The 25,250-nt window shown below is 44.1% G+C and overlaps 1 protein-coding gene across 1 annotated transcript in view; it reads left to right on the top strand.

Moving 5' to 3' along the window:
• The window catches only part of LOC120061671 (NUAK family SNF1-like kinase 1), a 71,109-nt gene extending 49,501 nt beyond the window's left edge, over nt 1-21,608 (top strand). Inside the window, exons 5-8 of the mRNA XM_039011566.1 lie at nt 18,326-18,445; nt 18,630-18,762; nt 18,880-20,018; nt 21,579-21,608. Of these exons, the coding sequence (XP_038867494.1) occupies nt 18,326-18,445; nt 18,630-18,762; nt 18,880-20,018; nt 21,579-21,608 (1,422 nt within the window). The remainder of the gene's footprint in view (nt 1-18,325; nt 18,446-18,629; nt 18,763-18,879; nt 20,019-21,578) is intronic.
• Nucleotides 21,609-25,250: the final 3,642 nt, after the last annotated feature.

Here is a 25,250-nt window from a genome sequence, read left to right as displayed (position 1 = left end):
ATTGTTTTTATTTACTTCTCTGCTCTTTTGCACACCAGTATTTCTACTTGCACATCTATCACTCCAGTGTTAATTTGCTAAATTGTAATTACTTCGCTACCATAGCCTATTTATTGCCTTACCTCCTCACGCCATTTGCACACACTGTATATAGACGTTCTTTTTTTCTATTGTGTTATTGACTGTATGCTTGTTTATTCCATGTGTAACGCTGTGTTGTTGTTTGTGTCGCACTGCTTTGCTTTATCTTGGCCAGGTCGCAGTTGTAAATGAGAACTTGTTCTCAACTTGTAACGTTCGTCTTGTGGTGCATGAACGGACCAAGGCGCAGCAGGTGAGGAATACATACTAATTTATTGAATCAAAGACGAAACACTGACAAAACACTATAACAAACTACAAAACAATAAACGAAGTCAACAGACCAGAAACAAACGAACTTACATATAGACGAAGAACGCACGAACAGGAACAGACTACCTAAAACGAACGAACAAACGAAACAGTCCCATGTGGTATACACAGACACAGGAACAATCACCCACAAACAAACAGTGAGAACAACCTACCTTAATATGGCTCTCAATCAGAGGAAACGACACACACCTGCCTCTAATTGAGAACCATACCAGGCAAACCATTAACCCAACATAGAAAACACATAACATAGACTACCCACCCCAACTCACGCCCTGACCAATTAAACACATACAAAACAACAGAAAACAGGTCAGGAACGTGACAGAACCCCCCCCCCTCAAGGTGCGAACTCCGGGCGCACCCCTAAAACTCAAGGGGAGGGTCTGGGTGGGCATCTGTCCGCGGTGGCGGCTCCGGCGGTGGACGAGGACACCACTCCACCACTGTCTTTGTCCCCCTCCTTAGCGTCCTTTGAGTGGCGACCCTCGCCCCCGACCATGGTCCAGGAACCTTCACCAACGCCCCTCTAAAATAGAGGAGACAACTCAGGACAGAGAGGTAGCTCAGGACAAAGAGGTAGCGCAGGACAAAGAGGTGGCTCAGGACAGAGGGACAACTCAGGACGAATGGCAGCTCCGGACTGAATGGCAGCTCCGGACTGAATGGCAGCTCCGGACTGAGTGGCAGCTCCGGACTGAGTGGCAGCTCCGGACTGAGTGGCAGCTCCGGACTGGGTGGCAGCTCCGGACTGGGTGGCAGCTCCGGACTGGGTGGCAGCTCCGGACTGAATGGCAGCTCATGACTGTAGGGCAGCTCATGACTGTAGGGCAGCTCATGACTGTAGGGCAGCTCATGACTGTAGGGCAGCTCATGACTGTAGGGCAGCTCATGACTGGAGGGCAGCTCATGACTGGAGGGCGGCTCATGACTGTAGGGCAGCTCATGACTGGAGGGCAGCTCATGACTATAGGGCAGCTCATGACTGTATGGCAGCTCATGACTGTATGGCGGCTCTGGCAGCTCCTGACTGGCTGGCGGCTCTGGCAGCTCCTGACTGGCTGGCGGCTCTGGCAGCTCCTGACTGGCTGGCGGCTCTGGCAGCTCCTGACTGGCTGGCGGCTCTGGCAGCTCCTGACTGGCTGGCGGCTCTGGCAGCTCCTGACTGGCTGGCGTCTCTGGCAGCTCCTGACTGGCTGGCGTCTCTGGCAGCTCCTGACTGGCTGGCGGCTCTGGCAGCTCCTGACTGGCTGGCGGCTCTGGCAGCTCCTGACTGGCTGGTGGCTCTGGCAGCTCCTGACTGGCTGGCGGCTCTGGCAGCTCCTGACTGACGGACGGCTCTAGCGGCTCCTGACTGACGGACGGCTCTAATGGCTCGGGACAGACGGGCGGCTCTAATGGCTCGTGGCAGACGGATGACTCAGATGGCGCTAGGCAGACAGATGGCTCAGACGGCGCTGGGCAGACAGATGGCTCAGATGGCGCTGGGCAGACGGATGGCTCAGATGGCGCTGGGCAGACGGATGGCTCAGACGGCGCTGGGCAGACGGATGGCTCAGACGGAGCTGGGCAGACGGATGGCTCAGACGGCGCTGGGCAGACGAGCAGTGCAGGCGGCGTTGAGCAGACGAGCAGCGCAGGCAGTTCAGACGGCGCTGGGCAGGCAGGCAGCTCAGACGGCGCTGGACAGACGAGCAGTGCAGGCGGCGTTGAGCAGACGAGCAGTGCAGGCAGTTCAGACGGCACTGGGCAGGCAGGCAGCTCTGACCCGCTGAGGCGCACAGTAGGCCTGGTGCGTGGTGCCGGAACTGGTGGTACCGGACTGGAGACACGCACCTCAAGGCTAGTGTGGGGAGCAGGAACAGGGCACACTGGACTCTCGATGCGCACTATAGGCCTGGTGCGTGGTACCGGAACTGGTGGTACCGGGCTGAGGGCACGCACCTCAGGGCGAGTGTGGAGAGAAGGAACAGTGCGTACAGGGCTCTGGAGAAGCACAGGAGGCTTGGTGCGTGGTGCTGGAACTGGAGGCACTGGGCTGGAGACACGCACCACAGGGAGAGTGCGTGGAGGAGGAACAGGGCTCTGGAGACGCACTGGAAGCCTGGTGCGTGGTGTAGGCACTGGTGGTACTGGGCTGGGGCCACGCACCATAAGGCGAGTGCGGGGTGCTGGAACTGGAGGTACTGGGCTGGGGCGGGAAGGTGGCGCCGGATATACCGGACCGTGCAGGCGTACTGGCTCCCTTGAGCACTGAGCCTGCCCAACCTTACCTGGTTGCCTGCTCCCCGTAGCCCGTCCAGTGCGGGGAGGTGGAATAACCCGCACTGGGCTGTGTTGGCGAACCGGGGACACCATGCGTAAGGCTGGTGCCATGTACACCGGCCCGAGGAGACGTACTGGAGGCCAGATATGTAGAGCCGGCTTCATGGCACTTGGCTCAATGCTCACTCTAGCCCGCCCAGTGCGGGGAGGTGGAATAACCCGCACCGGGCTATGCACCCGTACAGGAGACACCGTGCGCTCTTCCGCATAACACGGTGTCTGCCCGTACTCCCGCTCTCCACGGTAAGCATGGGAAGTGGGCGCAGGTTTCCTACCTGCCCTCGCCACACTACCCTTTAGCCCCCCCCCAAGAAATTTTTGGGTGAGCCTCTCGGGCTTCCGTGCTAGACGCGTCCCCTCATAACGCCGGTTCCTCTCTCCGGTTGCCTCCGCTCTCCGAGCTGCCTCCAGCTGTTCCCATGGGAGGCGATCCTTTCCAGCCAGGATCTCCTCCCATGTGTAGCAACCCTTGCCGTCCAAAACATCCTCCCATGTCCATTCCTCCTTCGTGCGCTGTCTCTCTCTCCCGTTACACCGCTGCTTGATCCTTTGTTGGTGGGTGATTCTGTAACGTTCGTCTTGTGGTGCATGAACGGACCAAGGCGCAGCAGGTGAAGAATACATACTAATTTATTGAATCAAAGACGAAACACTGACAAAACACTATAACAAACTACAAAACAATAAACGAAGTCAACAGACCAGAAACAAACGAACTTACATATAGACGAAGAACGCACGAACAGGAACAGACTACCTAAAACGAACGAACAAACGAAACAGTCCCATGTGGTATACACAGACACAGGAACAATCACCCACAAACAAACAGTGAGAACAACCTACCTTAATATGGCTCTCAATCAGAGGAAACGACACACACCTGCCTCTAATTGAGAACCATACCAGGCAAACCATTAACCCAACATAGAAAACACATAACATAGACTACCCACCCCAACTCACGCCCTGACCAATTAAACACATACAAAACAACAGAAAACAGGTCAGGAACGTGACACAACTAGCCTACCTGGTTAAATAAAGGCTAAATTTATTTTAAAAAATACAACACACTGACTTCACGCACATATGCACATGACACTTGGCGGCAGTAAGAAAGTTATCACCATGTACGCCCTTTCAACATAACCTAGATTTACGTTTTTATTACTTCTAAACAAAATAACTTTTTGGCGATTCTCATACACTTACAATGATGTTTTGATTCTTGCTTGAACAGTCGTTAAGATTATATTTGGTTATGATCTTTGCAAAATAACTATTTTTGATACAGCATATGAAAGTACTATATAATGTACATGATCTAGTTGATTTGCGATGATGATAGAAACATATTAAGCAGGACACTCATACGAGCCTTAAAATACAATTATAATCCAAAAGTAGTGTGAAATGCACTCATAATCAACATGTAAATAGAGGCTTTTTAAAATTATTTTTCTCCGCCCTCGTGCGGCAAGTTTGCAAACACAGAAAGGTGTCTATCTAATGACAGAGTAGTAGACTGACAAGCAACTGAAAGTGACTGCAACGTAACTACGGTCTGCGCATGTGCAACTGCATGTGACCACCACCATCGTGGAATAGTAACTGCACCACAAGGAAAGGCACAGGCTAAATTAGCTACATGCTAACAGTTCAGGGGGCTACCTAAAAATACTTTAAATGTCCATAAACACGGCTATTAACTTACCAGACAATATAATAACATATGACAACCTAACAATATGAACAGAATAATATGAATTTACTATCTTAAACAAGGCATGTGGTACACAGCATTATGAGCTAGCATGACTTGTTAGCACCTAGGCTAGCTGGCTAGAAATAGCATGACGCACATGGAAAAGGAATGATTCTATAAATGTAACAAACATAGTAAATATCTCGACTGTCGAAGCAACACCCAACTAAATACACAAAGACATGTCGGACAGTATTTACACTTACTTAAACTTCTTAGGGATGGAGGCAGTATTTTCACATCCGGATGAAAAGCGTGCCCAAAGTAAACTGCCTGTTACTCTGGTCCAGAAGCTAGGATATGCATATAATTTATAGATTTTTATAGAAAACACTCCAAAGTTTCTAAAACTGTTAAAATAATGTCTGTGAGTATAACAGAACTGATTTGGCAGGCGAAACCCCGAGGACAAACCATCCAGGGAAAATAAAAATTGAGGCCCTATTTAATAGGAACCTGGTTGCAGTTCCTATGGCTTCCACTAGATGTCATCAGTCTTTAGAAATTGGTTGATGTTTTTCTTTTGAGAAATTAAGAAGTATGGCTGTTCTTTGTAAGTGTCACTCCATGTGGACTCTGCTGTTTGGTGAGCGTGAACTGGAACACGCTTCACATTGTTTTTATCCGGTATTGGAAACAGTTTATCCCGTCTTAAATTTTATTGATTATTTACGTTTTAGGATACCTGAGGTTGAATTAGGAACGTTGTTTGAAATGTTTGGACCAAGTTTACAGGTAACTTATTAGATACTTTGTATTCAAACGCGCCAAATAAATTGACATTTTGGGGATATAAAGAAGGACATTATCGAACAAAAGGACCATTTGTGATGTTTCTGGGACATTTTGGAGTGCCAACAGAAGAAGATCTTCAAAGGTAAGGCATTTATTATATCGTTATTTCTGACTTTTGTGTCTGGTTGAAAATGATTTTCATGTGTTAGTATACGGGGCGCTGTCCTCAGGTAATCGCATGGTCTGCTTTCGCCGTAAAGCCTTTTTGAAATCTGACACTGCGGCTGGATTAACAAGAAGTTAAGCTTTATTTTGATGTATTACACTTATATTTTCGTGAACCTTGAATATTGATATTTCTGTAGTTTGAATTTGGCGCTCTGCAATTTCACTGGATGTTGTCAAATCGATCCCGCTAAATGGATTGGCACGCGAAGGGATCACTAACTGGTTTTAAGCACAGGTCACAAACAGATTGATTGGAAAGAGTCCAACAAGCCCGTTCTCTTTTGACCGCAATCTCACTCTGAAGACAGGTGCGAGATTCAGTGAGGTGCACAGGGATTGGCGAACTGTGATTGGCTAATACAAGTGGGGTGACTTGTAGGTACCACTAATGAGAAAGTAAGGGGTGTTGGGCAAGTACCTTAAACGTATAGTTCAGGGGTGCCGAAAGTGCATAATAAGGGCTGGCCTTTTTAACACTGCATCAGAATCGAAATCACACACTCACTGAAGAAATCAGATGCATGTTTAAATTACCAAGGAGACTGCTGGGGTCATGGTGTTTATACATTAGGCTGTTTCTGAATTGGGAATCAGTCTGTTTATGCTAGCTGTAACCTGGAGGCTTTGTTTGAAGACTACATTAAACTATGGAACGCTGTTAGGGTCTTTGCGTGTCAAAAATGATAAGCTTGTTGACCAATCAAGACATGACTATGACTGCACATCACATAATAGTTAGTTATTACAGATTGATTACACTATCACTGATATTTCATGTCACAGCGATTCATCTATACATATGCAATGAGTAATATATTTAGTCACTAATGATCTTAATTTGCATAAAGGTTGTTAGGACTCTGCCCAATTCTCCAACGGAACATTCTCTCATGTATGTCTTCACGTTCGCTCAACTTTCTGTTCTTCTGAGGTAAAGTTAGCTAACTGTTCCTTTGAGGTAAAATTAGCTAGCTAGTTAACACTTAGTCGAAAATTGCAAATCTACCATCTGTGATTGCACCAGACTGCTGGTCACGGACAGAAGAGATGGACTTCAGCCATCAATAGCCAGGTAACCTTAAATTAATATTAGCTAGCTACAGTAACTTTTAGCTAGATAATATAAAATGTTAGCTAGCTAGATCTGCCTGCCATGCATTGACATTAAATGGAAATCAAGATAGCTAGCTAACGTTAATTGTTCATCATATAGCTAGTTATAGAATCTATAAAAACGTTAACCAGCTAGCTACAGTAGCTATATTGATGTCTGTATGAAGAACCCTTTTTTTTTAGCTAGTTTGTAGTTAAAACTGCATCGCCTGTTAATGATCGATTGTCATCATAGGTCGGAGGCGCTGAGCGTTGGCACAGATTAGACAAGTAAACACTTCAAGGGTTTTTAGCTACACAAAAAGAAAATGCACTGGACCAATCGGGTCTGCTGTCTATTTTTCAGGCTAGAGACCATGTTGCTGAGCCTTCGGTGGGCAAGCGGTCATTTGATTGATGAAGTGATGGCCCGCTGTTGCAGAGTTCCTGCAAGAGATAAAGGACATCCAACAACAGGAACCTTAACAGGATGGCAAGTTGTTACATTGTATACTTTTTTGAATGGCAGGCATGGCAAAGACAGAGATTGTATCATTTTACTTGTCCTGTGTCAAGTCTGCGCCTTTATCTAGCAAAGTCAATCAATGAAAAACATTTTGGTTGGCCTATCTCTAATGCTGTTCTTAAATTCTGTATGTTGCTAAGTCTTAACCTAAAAAAGGTTTTAGGAGTGTATGTTAATAATATCATAATTAATGATTTATTGTATTTTTTATTTTAGTCGCCTATCAAGCCCCTTTGGTGGGAAAGCGGTATCAGATCAACAATGAGCAGCTTGAGTTCCTCATAGATTGTCATATGGACTATCAGACAAATGGCAGCTGTTCTTAATGTGTCACTCTCTTTGGTCAAGTGGCACATGAGGTAAGTTATCGTAATTGAATAAAGCAATTGTAACACTAGTGGGAGATCTCTACATCCTCCCTAGATTTTAACACATTCCTGATTAATGTATCTTTGTGTTCTTTTGTATTTAGTTAATTTCAGTTCTTCAGGTCCTACTCACTGTTGTCAGACTCTCAACTGGATAAGAGGATCAAAAGAGCTGATAGGCCAGAATGAAGAACTTGGTGCTGAGTCTGTGAGGGCACGCTTAAGAGAAGAGGGTGTTCGAGACCAGCGGGAGAGGGTCAGACAGTCTGATCCGTGTCAACCCCCAGCGAGCTGCAAGGAGAGCCATGCAGCAGCGGCTACACCGGAGGCAGTACAGAGTTGCAGGCCCAAATTCTTTGTGGCACATCGATGGCAACCATAAGCTGATCCTGTAAGTGCATAGACTTAGGCCTCCTGACCACTACACGTTTTTACAATCTTAGCATCGTAAAAACGTAATGGTTTATCTTGTTATATGGTCCCGTGTGGCTCAGTTGGTAGAGCATGGCGCTTGCAACGCCAGGGTTGTGGGTTCATTCCCCACGGGGGGACCAGGATGAATATGTATGAACTTTCCAATTTGTAAGTTGCTCTGGATAAGAGCGTCTGCTAAATGACTTAAATGTAATGTAAATGTTATATTGCCATGAAATAATTGTGGCCCTATTCCCGGGTATACAGTGCCTTCAGAAAATATTCACAGCTTGACTTTTTCCACATTTTGTTTTGTTACAACCTGAATTCAACCACCATCACCTCTCAAGCCACCACCTCAGCTCCTTCAACCACCACCACCACCTTAGCTCCTTCAACCACCACCTCGGCTCCTTCAACCACCACCTTAGCTCCTTCAACCACCACCACATCGGCTTCTTCAACCGCCACCACCTCAGCTTCTTCAACCGCCACCACCTCGGCTCCTTCAACCGCCACCACCTCGGCTCCTTCAACCACCACCACCTCGGCTCCTTCAACCACCACCTCGGCTCCTTCAAACACCACCTCAGCTCCTTCAACCGCCACCACCTCGGCTCCTTCAACCGCCACCACCTCGGCTCCTTCAACCGCCACCACCTCGGCTCCTTCAACCAGCACCTCAGCTCCTTCAACCACCACCTCAGCTCCTTCAACCACCACCTCAGCTCCTCCAACCACCACCACCACCTCAGCTCCTTCAACCACCACCTCAGCTCCTTCAACCACCACCTCAGCTCCTTCAACCACCACCTCAGCTCCTTCAACCACCACCTCAGCTCCTCCAACCACCACCTCAGCTCCTCCAACCACCACCACCACCTCAGCCCCTTCAACCACCACCTCAGCTCCGTCAACCGCCACCACCACCTCAGCCCCTTCAACCACCACCTCAGCTCCTCCAACCACCACCACCTCAGCTCCTTCAATCACCACCTCAGCTCCTTCAACCACCACCTCAGCTCCTTCAACCACCACCTCAGCTCCTTCCAGAGTTCAGACAGAGGTGGCCTTCACAAAAGTTAACTACTTCTCCATTCCAGTACGATTTTGTTTGATCATATTTGGAGAGAGTAAGGTACTTTTCAGATATATGGCCTATGGTTGAGGTCTATTGTATTTTGCTCTATGGCACTGTAGCACAACAGTGCCATCTGCTGACAGAATATTTGTCTTCCACTCGGTACAACACGACCCAGGAGAGGCCTACTGCAATCACTGGATTGGAGCCTTAGAGCGTGCCTGCCGTGGGAGGACCACAGAACATTCTGAATGGACATTAAAACAGAACTTTACCTTTACCTTTTGGAATGCCCAATTGGGACTTTTAAAAATCATTTTAAAAAATGGTGTGGAAGGTCCTACAGTCTGCTCTTCAAGATAGGGATTCTACTGGCTTTTTACTGGACGGGTGGTTCGGCCCCCATTACATTACATTTTATATAATTGTGATTAACAGCAACCTATTACAGGTTGAAGATGGACTAGTGCGGGACTCTCCATCCCTGTTCCTGGAGAGCTACTGCCCTGTAGGTTATCGCTCCAAACCTAATCTAGCGCACCTGATTCTAATAATTGCCTGGTTAATAAGTTAATCAGGTTAGTTACAAATGGGGTTGGGTCTCGAAAACCTACAGGAGGGTAGCTCTCCAGGAACAGGCTTGGAGTGAAAACCTACAGGAGGGTATCTCTCCAGGAACAGGCTTGGAGAGCCTTGAACTAGTGGTTCTAGTTCTTAGAGATCAATGCATTTTGAATTTGATAAGTCACTACAAAAGGTGTGGTTCCCAGAAGTGGAGCTGTCACTTAATGCAATGGATGGGAAGCCTTATTTTATATAGTTCTAATTAAAGGATAATGGTTGAAGTTAATTTGATGTCCTACATTTAATGACAAATGATCAGATTTAGATGAGTTTGCTGCAATATGGCAGCAGTACTAAAGTCAACATCAGTCACTATCAGCAAAGGATATTGGTTATTAGTGAAGTGTCAGTAAAGTGTTTCTGAAAAACAACTAAACCATAAAACACCAAGACAAACTACAATATGGACTATATAATTCATTTAATTTCAGATTAAGGATCATTACATTTACGTTAACAGACTATATGGATATACTAACAATAAATAGACAGTAAGTAGATAAATGCTTAAATGTTGATGTGCAGTCAAAATAAATGAAATGCCATACCCATACATACAATTATACACAGACATAATTCAAACTTTCAAACACTCATTCAGGGCTCGTTCCACAAGGTTTATAATCACAATTATAAACTGGGTGGTTCGAACACGGCTGACAGCCGTGTTATATCAGTATGATAAAACATGTATTTGTACTGCTCTAATTATGTTGGTAACCAGTTTATAATAGCAGTAAGCCACCTCGGGGGTTTGTGATATATGGCCAATATACCACGGCTAATGTCTGTGTTTAGGCACTCCGCGTTGCGTTGTGGATAAGAACAGCCCTGGGATATTGGCCATTTACCACACCTTAGTGCCTAATTTTTTAATGCATTTTTTAATTTAACCTTTATTTAACCAGGTAGGCTAGTTGAGAACAAGTTCTCATTTACAACTGCGACCTGGCCAAGATAAAGCAAAGCAGTTTGACACATACAACAACACAGAGTTACACATGGAATAAACAAACATACAGTCAATAATACAGTAGAAAAAAAATCTATATACATTGTGTGAAAATGAGGTAAGATAAGGGAAGTAAGGCAATAAATAGGGCATGGTGGCGAAGTAATTACTATATAGCAATTAAACACTGGAGTGATAGATGTGCAGAAGATGAATGTGCAAGTAGAGATACTGGGGTGCAAAGGAGCAAGATAAATAAATAAATACAGTATGGGGATGAGGTAGTTGGATGGCTATTTACAGATGGGCTATGTACAGGTGCAGTGATCTGTGAGCCGAGGATCGGTAGGATAGTCAGTTTTACGAGGGTATGTTTGGCAGCATGAGTGAAGGATGCTTTGTTGCGAATAGGAAGCCGATTCTAGATTTAATTTTGGATTTGAGATGCTTAATGTGAGTCTGGAAGGAGAGTTTACAGTCTAACCAGACACCTAGGTACAGTTGAAGTCGGAAGTTTACATACAGTTAGGTTGGAGTCATTAAAACTCGTTTTTCAACCACTCCACAAATGTCTTGTTAACAAACTATAGTTTTGGCAAGTCGGTTAGGACATCTACTTTGTACATGACACAAGTAATTTTTCCAACAATTGTTTACAGACAGATTATTTCACTTATATTTCACTGAATCACAATTCCAGTGGGTCAGAAGTTTACATACATTAAGTTGACTGTGCCTCTAAACAGCTTAGAAAACTCCAGAAAATTATGTCATGGCTTTAGAAGCTTCTGCTAGGCTAATTTACATAATTTGAGTCAATTGGATGTGTACCTGTGGATGTATTTCAAGGCCTACCTTCAAACTCAGTGCCTCTTTGCTTGACATCATGGGAAAATCAAAAGAAATCAGCCAAGACCTCAGAAAAAAATGTGTAGACCTCCACAAGTCTGGTTCATCCTTGGGAGCAATTTCCAAAGGCCGGAAGGTACCACGTTCATCTGTACAAACAATAGTATGCAAGTATAAACACCATGGGACCATGCAGCCGTCATGCCGCTCAGGAAGGAGACGTGTTCTGTCTCCTAGAGATGAACGTATTTTGGTGCGAAAAGTGCAAATCAATCCCAGAACAACAGCAAAGGACATTGTGAAGATGCTGGAGGAAACAGGTACAAAAGTATATATATCCACAGTAAAATCAGTTACATATCGACATAACCTGAAAGGCCACTCAGCAAGGAAGAAGCCACTGCTCCAAAACCGGCATAAAAAATCCAAACTGCGGTTTGCAACTGCACGTGGGGACAAAGATCGTACTTTTTGAGAAATGTCCTCTGGTCTGATGAAACAAAAATAGAACTGTTTGGCCATAATGACCATCGTTATGTTTGGAGGAAAAGGGGGGAGGCTTGCAAGCCATAGAACACCATCCCAACCGTGAAGCACGGGGTTGGCAGCATCATGTTGTGGGGGTGCTTTGCTGCAGGAGAGACTGGTGCACTTCACAAAATAGATGGCATCATGAGGAAAGGAAAATTATGTGGATATATTGAAGAAATATCTCAAGACATCAGTCAGGAAGTTAAAGCTTGGTCGTAAATGGGTCTTCCAAATGGACAATGACCCCAAGCATACTTCCAAAGTTGTGGCAAAATGGCTTAAGGACAACAAAGTCAAGGTATTGGAGTGGCCAACACAAAGCCCTGACCTCAATCCTATAGAAAATTTGTGGGCAGAACTGAAAAAGCGTGTGCGAGCAAGGAGGCCTACAAACCTGACTCAGTTACACCAGCTCTGTCAGGAGGAATGGGCCAAAATTCACCCAACTTATTCTGGGAAGCTTGTGGAAGGCAACCCGAAACGTTTGACCCAAGTTAAACAGTTTAAAGGCAACGCTACCAAATACTAATTGAGTGTATGTAAACTTCTGACTCACTGGGAATGTGATGAAAGAAATAAAAGCTAAAATAAATCATTCTCTCTACTATTATTATAACATTTCACATTCTTAAAATAAAGTGTTGATCCTAACTGACCTAAGACAGGGAATTTTTACTGTGAAAAACTGAGTTTAAATGTATTTGCCTAAGGTGTATGTAAACTTCCGACTTCAACTGTATTTATAGTTGTCAGAACCGTCCAGAGTAGTGATGCTGGACGGGCGGGCAGGTGCGGGCAGCGATCGGTTGAAGAGCATGCATTTAGTTTTACTTGCATTTAAGAGTAGTTGGAGGCCACGGAAGGAGAGTTGTATTTAATTGAAGCTCGTCTGGAGGTTAGTTAAAACAGTGTCCAAAAATCCAAGGGGTGGGTCTAATTCTGAATGCTGATTGGTTGAAAGCGCATTCCAGCTGGCGTCTATTCCACAAGTTACCACCTGCTAAATCTATGATGTTAATGTCTATTTACTCTGTTCCATCTGACTGCGCAATCCACTGTCTCATCAAGTTATAAACTTTATCTCCACTATAGAAAGCACCTAGACATCTCACATTTCTTTTGGACTAACATTTCGTTTTCAACAGCGGAGATTTCGTTTGCAACATTGTTTAAATATTCAAATTCGATCTCCAGCTGTCCCATAGTAATGAACGTGTAGGGGTCGGGACGAAGCAGGCAGGCAGCGTTTCTCAGCCAGTCGAAATCATGAATCAGCTGGTATAATATTTTTGGATATATACGAACATGTCAATTCGAAAAAAAGTTAAACGAAGTACAGCTAGTTTGCAGTCTTTCCGGCTTCAGTTTGAAGTGATTGTGTTAGCTTTGTTGTTGGCTAGCTCCTATGAACAACAGTGTCCTGACGAGTGAGCACATGTTCTATGCCACACGAAATCGCGCCTCATTAGCTCATTGTTATGGATGTTTCCAAATAAACTCAGCAAAAAAAGAAACGTCCTCTCACTGTCAACAGCGTTTACTTTCAGCAAACTTAACATGTGTAAATATTTTTATGAACATAAAATTCAACAACTGAGACATAAACTGAACAAGTTCCACAGACATGTGACTAACAGAAATGGAATAATGTGTCCCTGAACAAAGGGGGGGTAACAGTCAGTATCTGGTGTGGCCACCAGCTGCATTAAGTAGTGCAGTGCATCTCCTCATGGACTACACCAGATTTGCCAATTCTTCCTGTGAGATGTTACCCCACTCTTCCACCAAGGCACCTGCAAGTTCCCGGACATTTCTGGGGTGAATGCCCTGGCCCTCACCCTTCGATCCAACAGGTCCCAGACATGCTCAATGGGATTGAGATCTGGGCTCTTCGCTGGCCATGGCAGAACACTGACATTCCTGTCTTGCAGGAAATCACTCACAGAATGAGCAGTATGGCTGGTGGCATTGTCATGCTGGAGGGTCATGTCAGGATGAGCCTGCAGGAAGGGTACCACATGAGGGAGGAGGATGTCTTCCCTGTAACGCACTGCACAGCATTGAGATTACCTGCAATGACAACAAGCTCAGTCCGATGATGCTGTGACACACCGCCCCAGACCATGACGGACTCTCCATCTCCAAATCGATCCCGCTCCAGAGTACAGGCCTCGGTGTAACGCACATTCCTTCGACGATAAACGCGAATCCGACCATCACCGCTGGTGAGACAAAAAAACTGACTCGTCAGTGAAGAGCACTTTCGCCAGTCCTGTCTGGTCCAGCGACGGTGGGTTTGTGCCCATAGGCGACGTTGTTGCCGGTGATGTCTGGTGAGGACCTGCCTTACAACAGGCCTACAGGCCCTCAGTCCAGCCTCTCTCAGCCTATTGCGGACAGTCTGAGCACTGATGGAGGGATTGTGCGTTCCTGGTGTAACTCTAGCAATTGTTGTTGCCATTCTGTACCTGTCCCGCAGGTGTGATGTTTGGATGTACCGATCCTGTGCAGTGTTGTTACACGTGGTCTGCCACTGCGAGGATGATCAGCTGTCCGTCTTGTCTCCCTGTAGCACTGTCTTAGGCGTCTCACAGTACGGACATTGCAATTTATTGCCCTGGCCACATCTGCAGTCCTCATGCCTCCTTGCAGCATGCCTAAGGCACGTTCACACAGATGAGCAGGGACCCTGGGCATCTTTCTTTTGGTGTTTTTCAGAGTCAGTAGAAAGGCCTCTTTTGTGTCCTAAGTTTTCATAACTGTGACCTAAATTGCCTACCGTCTATAAGCTGTTAGTATCTTAATGACCGTTTCACAGGTGCATGTTCATTAATTGTTTATGGGTCATTGAACAAGCATGGGAAACAGTGTTTAAACCCTTTACAATGAAGATGTGTGAAGTTATTTGGATTTTTACAAATTATCTTTGAAAGACAGGGTCCTGAAAAAGGGACATTTCTTTTTTGGCTGAGTTTACATGTACCTAGAAAACACCATAAACAAATACAAATGCAGCTACTATTGTTATTCTGGCTGCACTGTTTGGTGTGAGTGTAAATTAGCCGTAGTTAGCTAGCTAGCAAGCAAGGGATAAGTACGTTGCCAGCCAGTATGGAAATGGAACATTTAGAAGGAACGACTGGGTCTCATCCATAGATACAGAACAAAGACTGAACGACTGGGTAGCGTCTCTAGCAACCGAACCGATAGAACGAACCAGCAGCCGGCTTGGGTAGCAACCCTAGATTTGTGTCAGGACTATATCTTGTGGAAGGAAATGGTATGAATAAATTCATCGACTTCGTCTCGGGCCTAACAACACTCGTGCCAATATATCCTTTAAAAACCGGCTTCTCGGGCATTATCACTTAATTGGCCAACCCTTTCATATCATTTTCATATTGTTATTTGAAGCATCAAATACTGTTATTTGATGCGACAAATAGTGTTATTTGACGTATATCTTTTTTGACACACAAAGACCCAAACGGCGTTCCATAGTATGTCAGGGAACAATTGTTCTTGTAAAAACATTAGGATTAGTTTTGACCATTTTGATTGACTTTACTTAATTTCACCATGCCAACCAGATACTTTTATGGGTATGTAAAGTGAACATTTCTGGAAATGTGTCTTCACCTGATGTTATGTTATATCCCTCCGCTGATGGCATGACAACCTGGTTGTAAAACAAATACTTTCTAAAGAAAGTATCTGACTTGCAGATGATTTTGGTGGGGCCTAATATTATGATGATACTGTTTTGACAACCTGTAAGCACATATAATAGTCAGTGGTGGAAAAAGTACCCAATTGTCATACTTGAGTAAAAGTAAAGACACCTTAATAGAAAATGACTCAAGTAAAAGTGAGTCACCCAGTAAAATATTACTTCAGTAAAAGTCAAAGTATTTGGTTTTAAATATACTTAAGTATCAAAAGTACATGTAATTGCAAAAATATACTTATGTATCAAAAGTAAAATTATAAATAATTTCAAATTACTTTTATTAGGCAATCCAAACAGCACAATGTTCTTGTTTTTTAAATTAATGATAGTTAAGGGCACACTCCAACACTCAGACAATTTCCAAATGAAGCATTTGTGTTTAGTGAGTCTGCCACGTCAGAAGCAGTAGGGATGACCAGGGATGTTCTCTTGATAAGTGTGTGAATTTAACCATTTTCCTGTCCTGTTAAGCATTCAAAATAAAAATAAAGTACTTTTGGGTGTCAGGGGAAATTAATGGAGTAAAAAGTACATTATTATCTTTAGGAATGTAGTGGAGTAAAAGTAAAAGTTGTAAAAAAAAATGTAATAGTAAAGTAAAGTACAGATACCCCCCAAAATGACTTAAGTAGCACTTTAAAGTATATTTACTTAAGTACTTCACACCACTAATAGTTTTCCACTGACCCAGTTTCTCTATAGTGATAGGTGTACAGTATGAGGGGAGATGTAGCAGGTAGCTTGCATACCTTCCAAGCCTCTGATAATAGTTCAGCTAATCCTCAGGCACGTGTGGGCAGAGGAGATATGGAGAGAGGCAGTGTGTGTGTTTGTGTGTCAGGGCAAAAGAATGCCTCTTCTAAGAACTAGAGGAACAAAATGAGAGCAGGAATGGCATGCAGGCTTAACTCCGTCCGCCTGACTCGTGCTGGAGCCAGGTACAATTTACACCGCACACACACACTTCCCCAATTATGATACAAATCAACTGTAATATATTTTTATTAACACACATGTAGAGATGTAGGATCTTAATTTGATCAGGAAAAATAGATGAGCTTCATGATTTACATAAATTCACTGAAAACCCCCACTAACACACAGTTATATTAACAGTATTGCACTTTTCATGTCGCCTACTGTTGTCCAGCTAATAGCCTAACCACCGATCAAGCAACATTATGGACTAAATGTTCAAATCCTGTTACAGCGGGAATATTTTGCTGCGACAATACAGTTCCAATTAAGATCCTAAATTAAGATCCTACATTTTGCTGCGAAGAGACAGAATCAATAGATAATTTATTCTGGTATTGCACCTATGTAGCTTGTTTCTAGTCACAGGTTCAGGAATGGTTAAAAAATCCCAACATTCATTTAAAATTAACCTTACATTTTTATTTATTTATTTTACCTTTATTTATACAGGTTTTTCTCATTGCGATAACATCTCTTTTCCAAGAGAGACCTGGTCCAATAGCAGCAAGGGGAACAATGTTTCAGACAAAACAACTTACATACACTAACACAACATTAAACAAAACTATAAACAAACAACAAACGAACAATACAAATAGCAGTGTTGGGCGATTTGGAAAGCCATAGTCAGTCAATAAATAACCTTTCCTACAAGTATTATTATATTATCTTTATCTCACAATTTGTTGAAAGTTTACGATTTGAAAGGTTAACATTTTTTGTAAAACATCACCGCACAATTGAAAAATATATGGCACATGGAAACCAAATGAGGGTGGTCTATGGTGATAGGTGGGATGGGCTGAGAGTGGCTGAGGAGCGGGATTAAAGAGTTTATGTTTGGTAATGTATTTTTGTTATGTGACTGCTTTATATAAAAGTACCACAAATGTAAAATGTACGTATGTAAATGTAGCAAAAAAGCTGTAAAAAAACGAAGATATTTGTCCTCCGAAGAGGGGGGGTGGTGGATTGGTTAATAAGAATAAAAAAAAATCCTACATCTGAATAGACGATACACACACAACAGAAGGTGCATGAGGAGGTAATTGTGTGTAAGGTCAAGGGTCATTTTGATCTAGGATAGGCAATAGGTCTTTCTATTGACAGTGCCACTGGGGCGTGTGTGTTAATATTCACTCAAGATCGCAATGACGACCCTGGTCCTCAGGCTAGTCTGGCACCCCTGGGCCCTCACCCTTCTGAGGGCCTGTCCTGATACATGAGTGTTTGTTGGATGCTGTTCTTAGCCCTCTCCTCTATCCTCTGGCTTGCGTTGGCCAAACCTGACCGCACATCTATTTCTGGCCCTTTGAAAATAACTGAATGGAGTGTTGTGGTGGGTTGATGTGTTCTACCACAAGGTTAATACAGGGAAAGCACAGTCACCAGGATGGAATTTGTAACGTGCGTGTGTGTCTGTGTTACATTATCACGGACTTGGTTTCACGGTTTCTTGGCTCCACATAATAGCAGTCTGGCCTGGGGTCTACAGTTCAATATGTCCCTGATGTTATCTCATGACATTAAGTATCCATTCAGTATATCATGTCACTTCAGTCACTGGTGCTCAGCTGTCAAACTATTTTATAGAAATATTAAAATTAGATTTCTTTGTTCAATAGCTAACCTAAAATTATTCTCTCTCCCTCTTTCCCTCTTTCTCTCTCCTCTCTCCTCTCTCTCTCTGTCTCTCTCTGTCTGTAGCTGGCTGACTTTGGCCTGTCCAACCACTTTAAGAAGGACAATTTGCTCCAGACGTACTGTGGGAGTCCTCTCTACGCCTCCCCAGAGATAGTCAAGGGACTGCCCTATCACGGCCCAGAGGTGAGAGGAAAACACACACACACACACACACACACACACACACACACACACACACACACACACACACACACACACACACACACACACACACACACACACACACACACACACACACACACACACACACACACACACACACACACACACTTACACTGTTTCCCTGTTTCTCCTGGGTGTGTGTCAGGTGGACTGCTGGGCTATGGGAGTCTTGCTGTATGCGCTGGTGTACGGCAGTATGCCGTTTGACGGGGCCAGCTACAGAGCGCTCACAGAACAGATCAGCCAGGGACGCTACCGCAGACCAAATCCTCCCTCAGGTAAGCCTACACATCACCTGCTGTCTCACAAGTAACTGTAAACCTGTTAGTCCATGACTGTCCTGTAAACCGTGGTGTTTGTACTGAGCCCTGCCTGTGTCTGTCCCCTCCACACAGATGCCTGTGCCCTGATTGACTGGCTGCTGACGGTGCGTGTAGAGGAGAGGGCCACGGTGGAGGACATAGCCAACCACTGGTGGGTCAACTGGGGCTATGAGGACAGTGTATGTGACTGCCTCTCATCCCCCCACCAGGACTGCCCCTCCCCGCTGCTCGCCCGCTACATCGACTGGCAGAACCGGGTTGCCACGGCAACCAGTTGCCCGAGCTCTGACCCTTCCGCTCACCCTCACCCGTTCTACTTCAGCTTCCCCCTGAAGGGTGATCGCGGGGGAGGGGGGAGGTCGAGGGGGGAGAGGTCAAGTTTAAGGAAGTCGCGTAAGGAGAACGCTATCCCCCAGAATGCACTAGGAGCATGTAGTCCAGTTTGTACTACAACTGCCATCAACACCACCATCACTGCCGCCTTCATTTCCTCTTCCTCCATAGGCCAGGTCGAGAGGAAGAAACCAAAGGGGATTCTGAAACCCCAGCGGAGCTTTGATTCAACCTTCCTGCCCCCTCCTAGGATGATGGGGGAGAACTCCTCCTCCCAGCCCTGCAACCTGCCTCCCCAGCCCCACAGAGCTCACAGACACACTCACTCACACATTGATGGTCTGTCCACAAGCCTGCCTGCCCCCTCTATGTTCTCCCATTCCTCCTCCAAGATGCCCAAGAAGGGGATCCTAAAGAACCTGTACGGTGGTGAGTCAGGGTACTGCTCATCCCCAGAGAGAGGTATGTCTGGAGCGGGCACAGGAGTAGGAGGTAGAGGGGTTGATGGAGATATGTGCTGCTCTTACGAGCCCCACTCCCGCTCCCCCAGCTCAGAGGACAGTCCAACGATGCGGACGGAAGCAGTGAGAAGGAGGAAAGGCATTCTAAAGCGCAACGGCAAGTTCTCACACAGCCTGGACCTCCCTGATGCCCTTCATCCCTCCTTATCCTCAGCTCTGCCCCATTTCCCTGAGGCCCTGCACCAGCTCCATCAGGCCTCCGGGGGCAGCAGACCCCCCAGCGTGGTAAGTGAGGACAGCCTCCTCTCCTCCGATTCTTTTGACCTGCTGGACCTCACGGCCCAATCACGCCGCAGGATCTTCTCCCGGGGCACCCAACGCAGTGCTTGCAGCTCAGAGGAGGAACTCGAGGACCCGGTAGCAAGGGCGGCAGACGGGATTGGATTAGGAAGAGGGCAGGGCAGAGAGGAGGAAGATGAGATGTCATTGGAGGAGAGACAGGAGATGCTAAGATAAGATAAAGGTTGCGTTCCCCTGCTCAAACAATGGTTGCGTGCCACGTCATCGACTGTCCCGTCGGGCACCAGATTGCTATAACATATGATGTGGGTAGCTGATACATAAAATACCTATCCAGGTGTTGTAAGATCTGGCATGCGTCATTAATGCCTGGGTAAAGCAATGTGCCCACAATATGATAAGCCCAAGAGATGACTGGACGCTTGTAATATCAGTTACTGGTGCTGTCTGATAGGCCCAAATTACTGACTGACTTTGTCTTTGCTAACCAAATGACAAATAACAATAAAGAATTTGGCGGAAGCACCTAGTCATACAACCTGCAGTGATCGTATGTTGAAGGAAAGTCATCAAGAAATTGTTCATTTCATCAAGATCAGTTACTGATTGGAATGGATTGAGACTGCTGTCCTAGTGATGGGATAAAACACCTTTGGACTCTTTAACTGTGTGAATGAAGCCATCACTGACTTTAAGGACTCCTCTGTGAACTAACTCAACACTGTACAGGAGACCACATGGCATTCCCAATCTGGCCCTCATACCATCATGCCCATCTAATCATCCCCTACTTCCAGCTGGATCATTCATCCCACCTTCTCTCCCCTGTAACTATTCCCCAGGTCGTTGTTGTAAATGAGAATGTGTTTTCAGTCAACTTACCTGGTAAGATAAGTGTTAAATAAAAATAAAATGTCTATGGACTCCTGTGGACACGAAGCTAATGTGCAATTATAAGACATAGTTCAAATTGTTCCTTGAATTCAAGCATGCTGTTTGCAGCATCAGACTTGAGTTGTTTGATTCCTGCATGGGCCAAATATACTGTATAATATACAGATTTGATGTGTTAATTCTAAGTCACTTTGGATAAAACAATTATCTAAATGTCTGTACAGTGTATGTCTTTGACTGGGGTGAAACCAAATTGTGTAAACGTGGATGTGTTATATCTGTGCCACAAGACATGTAATATTACTCTTATTTCAAATGTTTCATCTGATTTTACCGACAGCATGAGCCTTCATATATATATATATATATTATCTCTGAGGTCACAAGTGGCTGACTGATGTCATTTCACCATGGAATGTGATCTTATGGTCAAACAGACTGGAAGATTGAATGAGACTTTGAGGATTTTAAATCTGGGATCTGTGCGCTGGAAAAGTGTAAGGGTATGTGATTACATTTGACTGGGAGGCAAGTTACAGTAATAAAGTATTATTGCTTTGGTTTTTGGATTGGTTCAACCGTTTTGGTACTGTGAAAGAAAGAATAAATACATGGAATGATGAAAATTAATAGTTTTTTTCTGGAAATAGGCCTAATGCTTTCTGCTGTCTCACTTCATCCAGAATGAGCAACGACCAAAAAACACATTCATTTCTTATCATAAATTGCAGGAAGTGTTTGAGGTATTAACTTGACTGATTTGTGTCCCTGGCACTTTCACAGATGTCTGGAGGTCTAGACATAAGATGCTGAGAAAACATTGTGAGCCAATGGAGATGACAGATTAAACAAGCATATACTGGACACAAAAATAGGAGCTTTTTAAAATACAATCATGATAGTGATTATAAAACGCCTATCTAATACCGAACAGAACATCCATTTTTAGACAACACTTCTCTGTTCTCTGCAGTCAAGAGGCCTTTTCCCTGGGTTGACCATAAGTAGGGGAACATTAGGGAGAACAGAGCGTTGTGTTTATAATGTGCCAGTAGTGGTTGTTTTTGATCGATAGCAGAAACCCCATTCTGTCCCTCTACACAAAGACATATTTACTCTAAAGTCCATTTCCATGTTCTGTTCATTTGCTACGATTAGAAAGCATCTGAAGTAGTGCACTCTACTGACTGGAGTCACAAACACAAAATGACTGATGCCTCTCTGTTGCAAATGCAGTCTATACCACAATCCCCTCTATGGAGCGAATCTAGGTCATAGTCTAGCCAAACCCTCACCATGTCACCTCATGCCATCAGAAAGACTGACCCAAAGGCAGCCATTGCAATCTCAGGTTGACTCTAAAGTGTTTTTTAAAAATCCGCATCAGATGGTGTTGCTTAAATGGCTAATCCTATTCTTTTCAGGGAGACTTAATGATGCCATGGCTCAGGCAACACTAAACTAACATTTACCCAAGAACGGTGGTAAGAATAACATTCAGCTAAGCAACACAGAACATCTGAATAATGGATTGTATGCAGTGAGAGTAATTTGTCCCTCTGTTTAGTATCATCTTCAAGAATCTTTTACCAGTAACTTTGGAGCAGTGTGTTGATCTACTTGATACTTACAGTGCCTTGCAAAAGTATTCACCCCCCTTGGCGTTTTTCCTATTTTGTTGCATTACAACCTGTAATTTAAACTGATTTTTATTTGGATTTCATGTAATGGACATACACAAAATAGTCCAAATTGGTAAAGTGAAATGAAAAAAATATATATGTTTAAAAAAAAAACTAAAAAAACTACAACTTGAAAAGTGGTTTGTGCATATGTATTCACCCCCTTTGCTATGAAGCCCCTAAATAAGATCTGGTGCAACCAATTACCTTCAGAAGTCACATTATTAGTTAAATAAAGTCCACATGTGTGCAATCTCAGTGTCACATGATCTGTCTAATGATCTCAGTGTATATATACATCCACAGAAATACATCCACATGTACACCTCCAGTTGACTCAAATTATGTCAATTAGCCTAGCAGAAGCTTCTATAGCCATGACATCATTTTCTGGAATTTTCCAAGCTGTTTAAAGGCACAGTCAACTTAGTGTATGTAAACTTCTGACCCACTGGAAATGTGATACAGTGAATTATAAGTGAAATAATCTGTCTGTAAACAATTGTTGGAAAAATTACTTGTGTTATGCACAAAGTAGATGTCCTAACCGACTTGCCAAAACTATAGTTTGTTTACAAGAAATGTGGTTGAAAAACTAGTTTTAATGACCAACCTAAGTGTATGTAAACCTCACACTTCAACTGTATATAGATATATATACATATATATATCACCCAAAGAGAAGATACTCTCTTTGGGTGATACTGTGAGGAATCACAGGATGTGTGATGCAGGTACACTGGACCATTTTTGGATTGAACAGAACACCAACATCCTTCATTAAACACATCAGTGACATGTTAGGGGACGTCAGTTGACGGAGTAGACTTCCACTCACAAACACTGCAGGCTGAGGTTGACTTGTGTACATAACGTGAATATATAACTCAACCTCAGCTTGCAGTGTTTGTGAGTGGAAGTCTACTCCGTCAACTGACGTGTTTAATGAAGGATGGAGTCCAGGGCTGTAAGTTGTTGTTGACAACCTTTCAAAACAGCTCTTGACTTCACATCAGGCCAGAGCCATAACGTTACGTAACATCCCCCTTTAAAATGTTGAGTTAATGTTCAGCTGACAGCTATAATGAGTAGTGGCATCAACAGCCATCGACCATGGAACTCTAACTATGCAATGGTCCTTCGATGTTCCTGTCTCCAGGGCCATATTTCCATTACACATCATTATTTAGGAAAACATTCGGCCCCAAAACAAAACATAGAAGCATAGCCACAGTTTGTCCTTTCCAAACATTAAAAAGGATTCAAACTGCTTAATTTGAGAAATTAGGCTTTGGGCAATGAAAAAACGATAATAATTCAGGAACATACACAGGAACATGAAGAGATTGTCTAATTTCCAGGGGTAGGGCTATTCATGTCTGAACTGGCTTTTCAAGCTGAGTGACAAATGCCAGATTTTGCACCATTTTACAGTTTCTGACCAAAGCCCTAAATCTGGCAACTTTGACAGTGTATGGAGTCAGGGTAAATAGTTTAAACCCTTTTGTGTTCAGTGATTGCCAAGTCTTGAGGTCAGATCATTGTATTGGACTGAAGTGGTACTGTTAGGTTAGTGTTAAGACATAGACAAACACACTATCCAGGATAAACTTCCACACTCCATCCCCCAGGGGGCAGCAGCAACCTTGTCCAGATACTGAGCCTGGTTGATAAGCACATTATGTGTAGCTAATTAGGGGGATTGTTAGTGAGTGTCCCAGCTGGTAAGCCGTAAGGCTGCAGGTTTTGTTTGGTGGTCATGAGACCTTTTTTGGGGTTTTGAGTCTTTAGTTTGGGGCATGCCTGAATTTTTCAGTTTTGGAAGTTTATTTTCATCACCATCTAAACAAAAAATACTCCGCTTGGACTGGCCGACTAAGAGGTCAAGACGGAGCTGGCCCTGAACTCAGTAAGTTGCTGTCTCCCTGGGAACATGTACATTCAACACCTATGCGCATATGCTGATTTCTCACATTAATGCACACATCCATTCAGGTTACAGACCAGTTAACTAGACCTTAGACCCCTAGACTTAACAAGTCAGGTTACAGACCAGTTAACTAGACCTTAGACCCCTAGACTTAACAAGTCAGGTTACAGACCAGTTAACTAGACCTACGACCCCTAGACATAACAAGTCAGGTTACAGACCAGTTAACTAGACCTACGACCCCTAGACTTAACAAGTCAGGTTCCAGACCACTTAACTAGACCTAAGACCCCTAGACTTAACGAGTGTAGCAAAATCAGTAGGCTAGTTATGGGTTTCGTAACACAATCTGGCAACCATGGTGGGAGGCAGAGGTGGGTTTCTAGGCCTGATGAGATCATATTTATGGAAGCCTTACTCTGTTTGTGTTGCTCTGCAACTGAAATGTCACATGATCTTGTATTTTCCGTTTATTAATTAGTCAATCCGTTTGTCCATTTTTCATAGGTCTTTAAGGTATGAGCATCAGCTAAATGCATTTCACACAAATGTGATGAAGACTAACAGCCCAAGTAGTAAGTAACAGAACGTGCCAAGTAATAACACGTGTCAATTTGGTACCACTGGCACAGAACCAGTGGTGGAAAAAGTACCCAAATGTCATACTAGAGTAAAAGTATAGATACCTCAATAGAAAGTTACTCAAGTAAAAGTGAAAGTCACCCAGTAAAATACTTAAATATCAAAAGTAAATGTAATTGCTAAAACATACTTACATAAGTATCAAAAGTAAAAGTATAAATAATTTTTAATTCCTTATATTGAGCAAGTAGGTGGCACCAT

Source organism: Salvelinus namaycush, chromosome 16 (genome assembly GCF_016432855.1).
Source record: "Salvelinus namaycush isolate Seneca chromosome 16, SaNama_1.0, whole genome shotgun sequence".
NCBI classification, from domain to species: domain Eukaryota; kingdom Metazoa; phylum Chordata; class Actinopteri; order Salmoniformes; family Salmonidae; genus Salvelinus; species Salvelinus namaycush.
The sequence above is the reverse complement of the archived record's forward strand: the minus strand, read 5'-3'. Positions and strand labels throughout refer to the sequence as shown.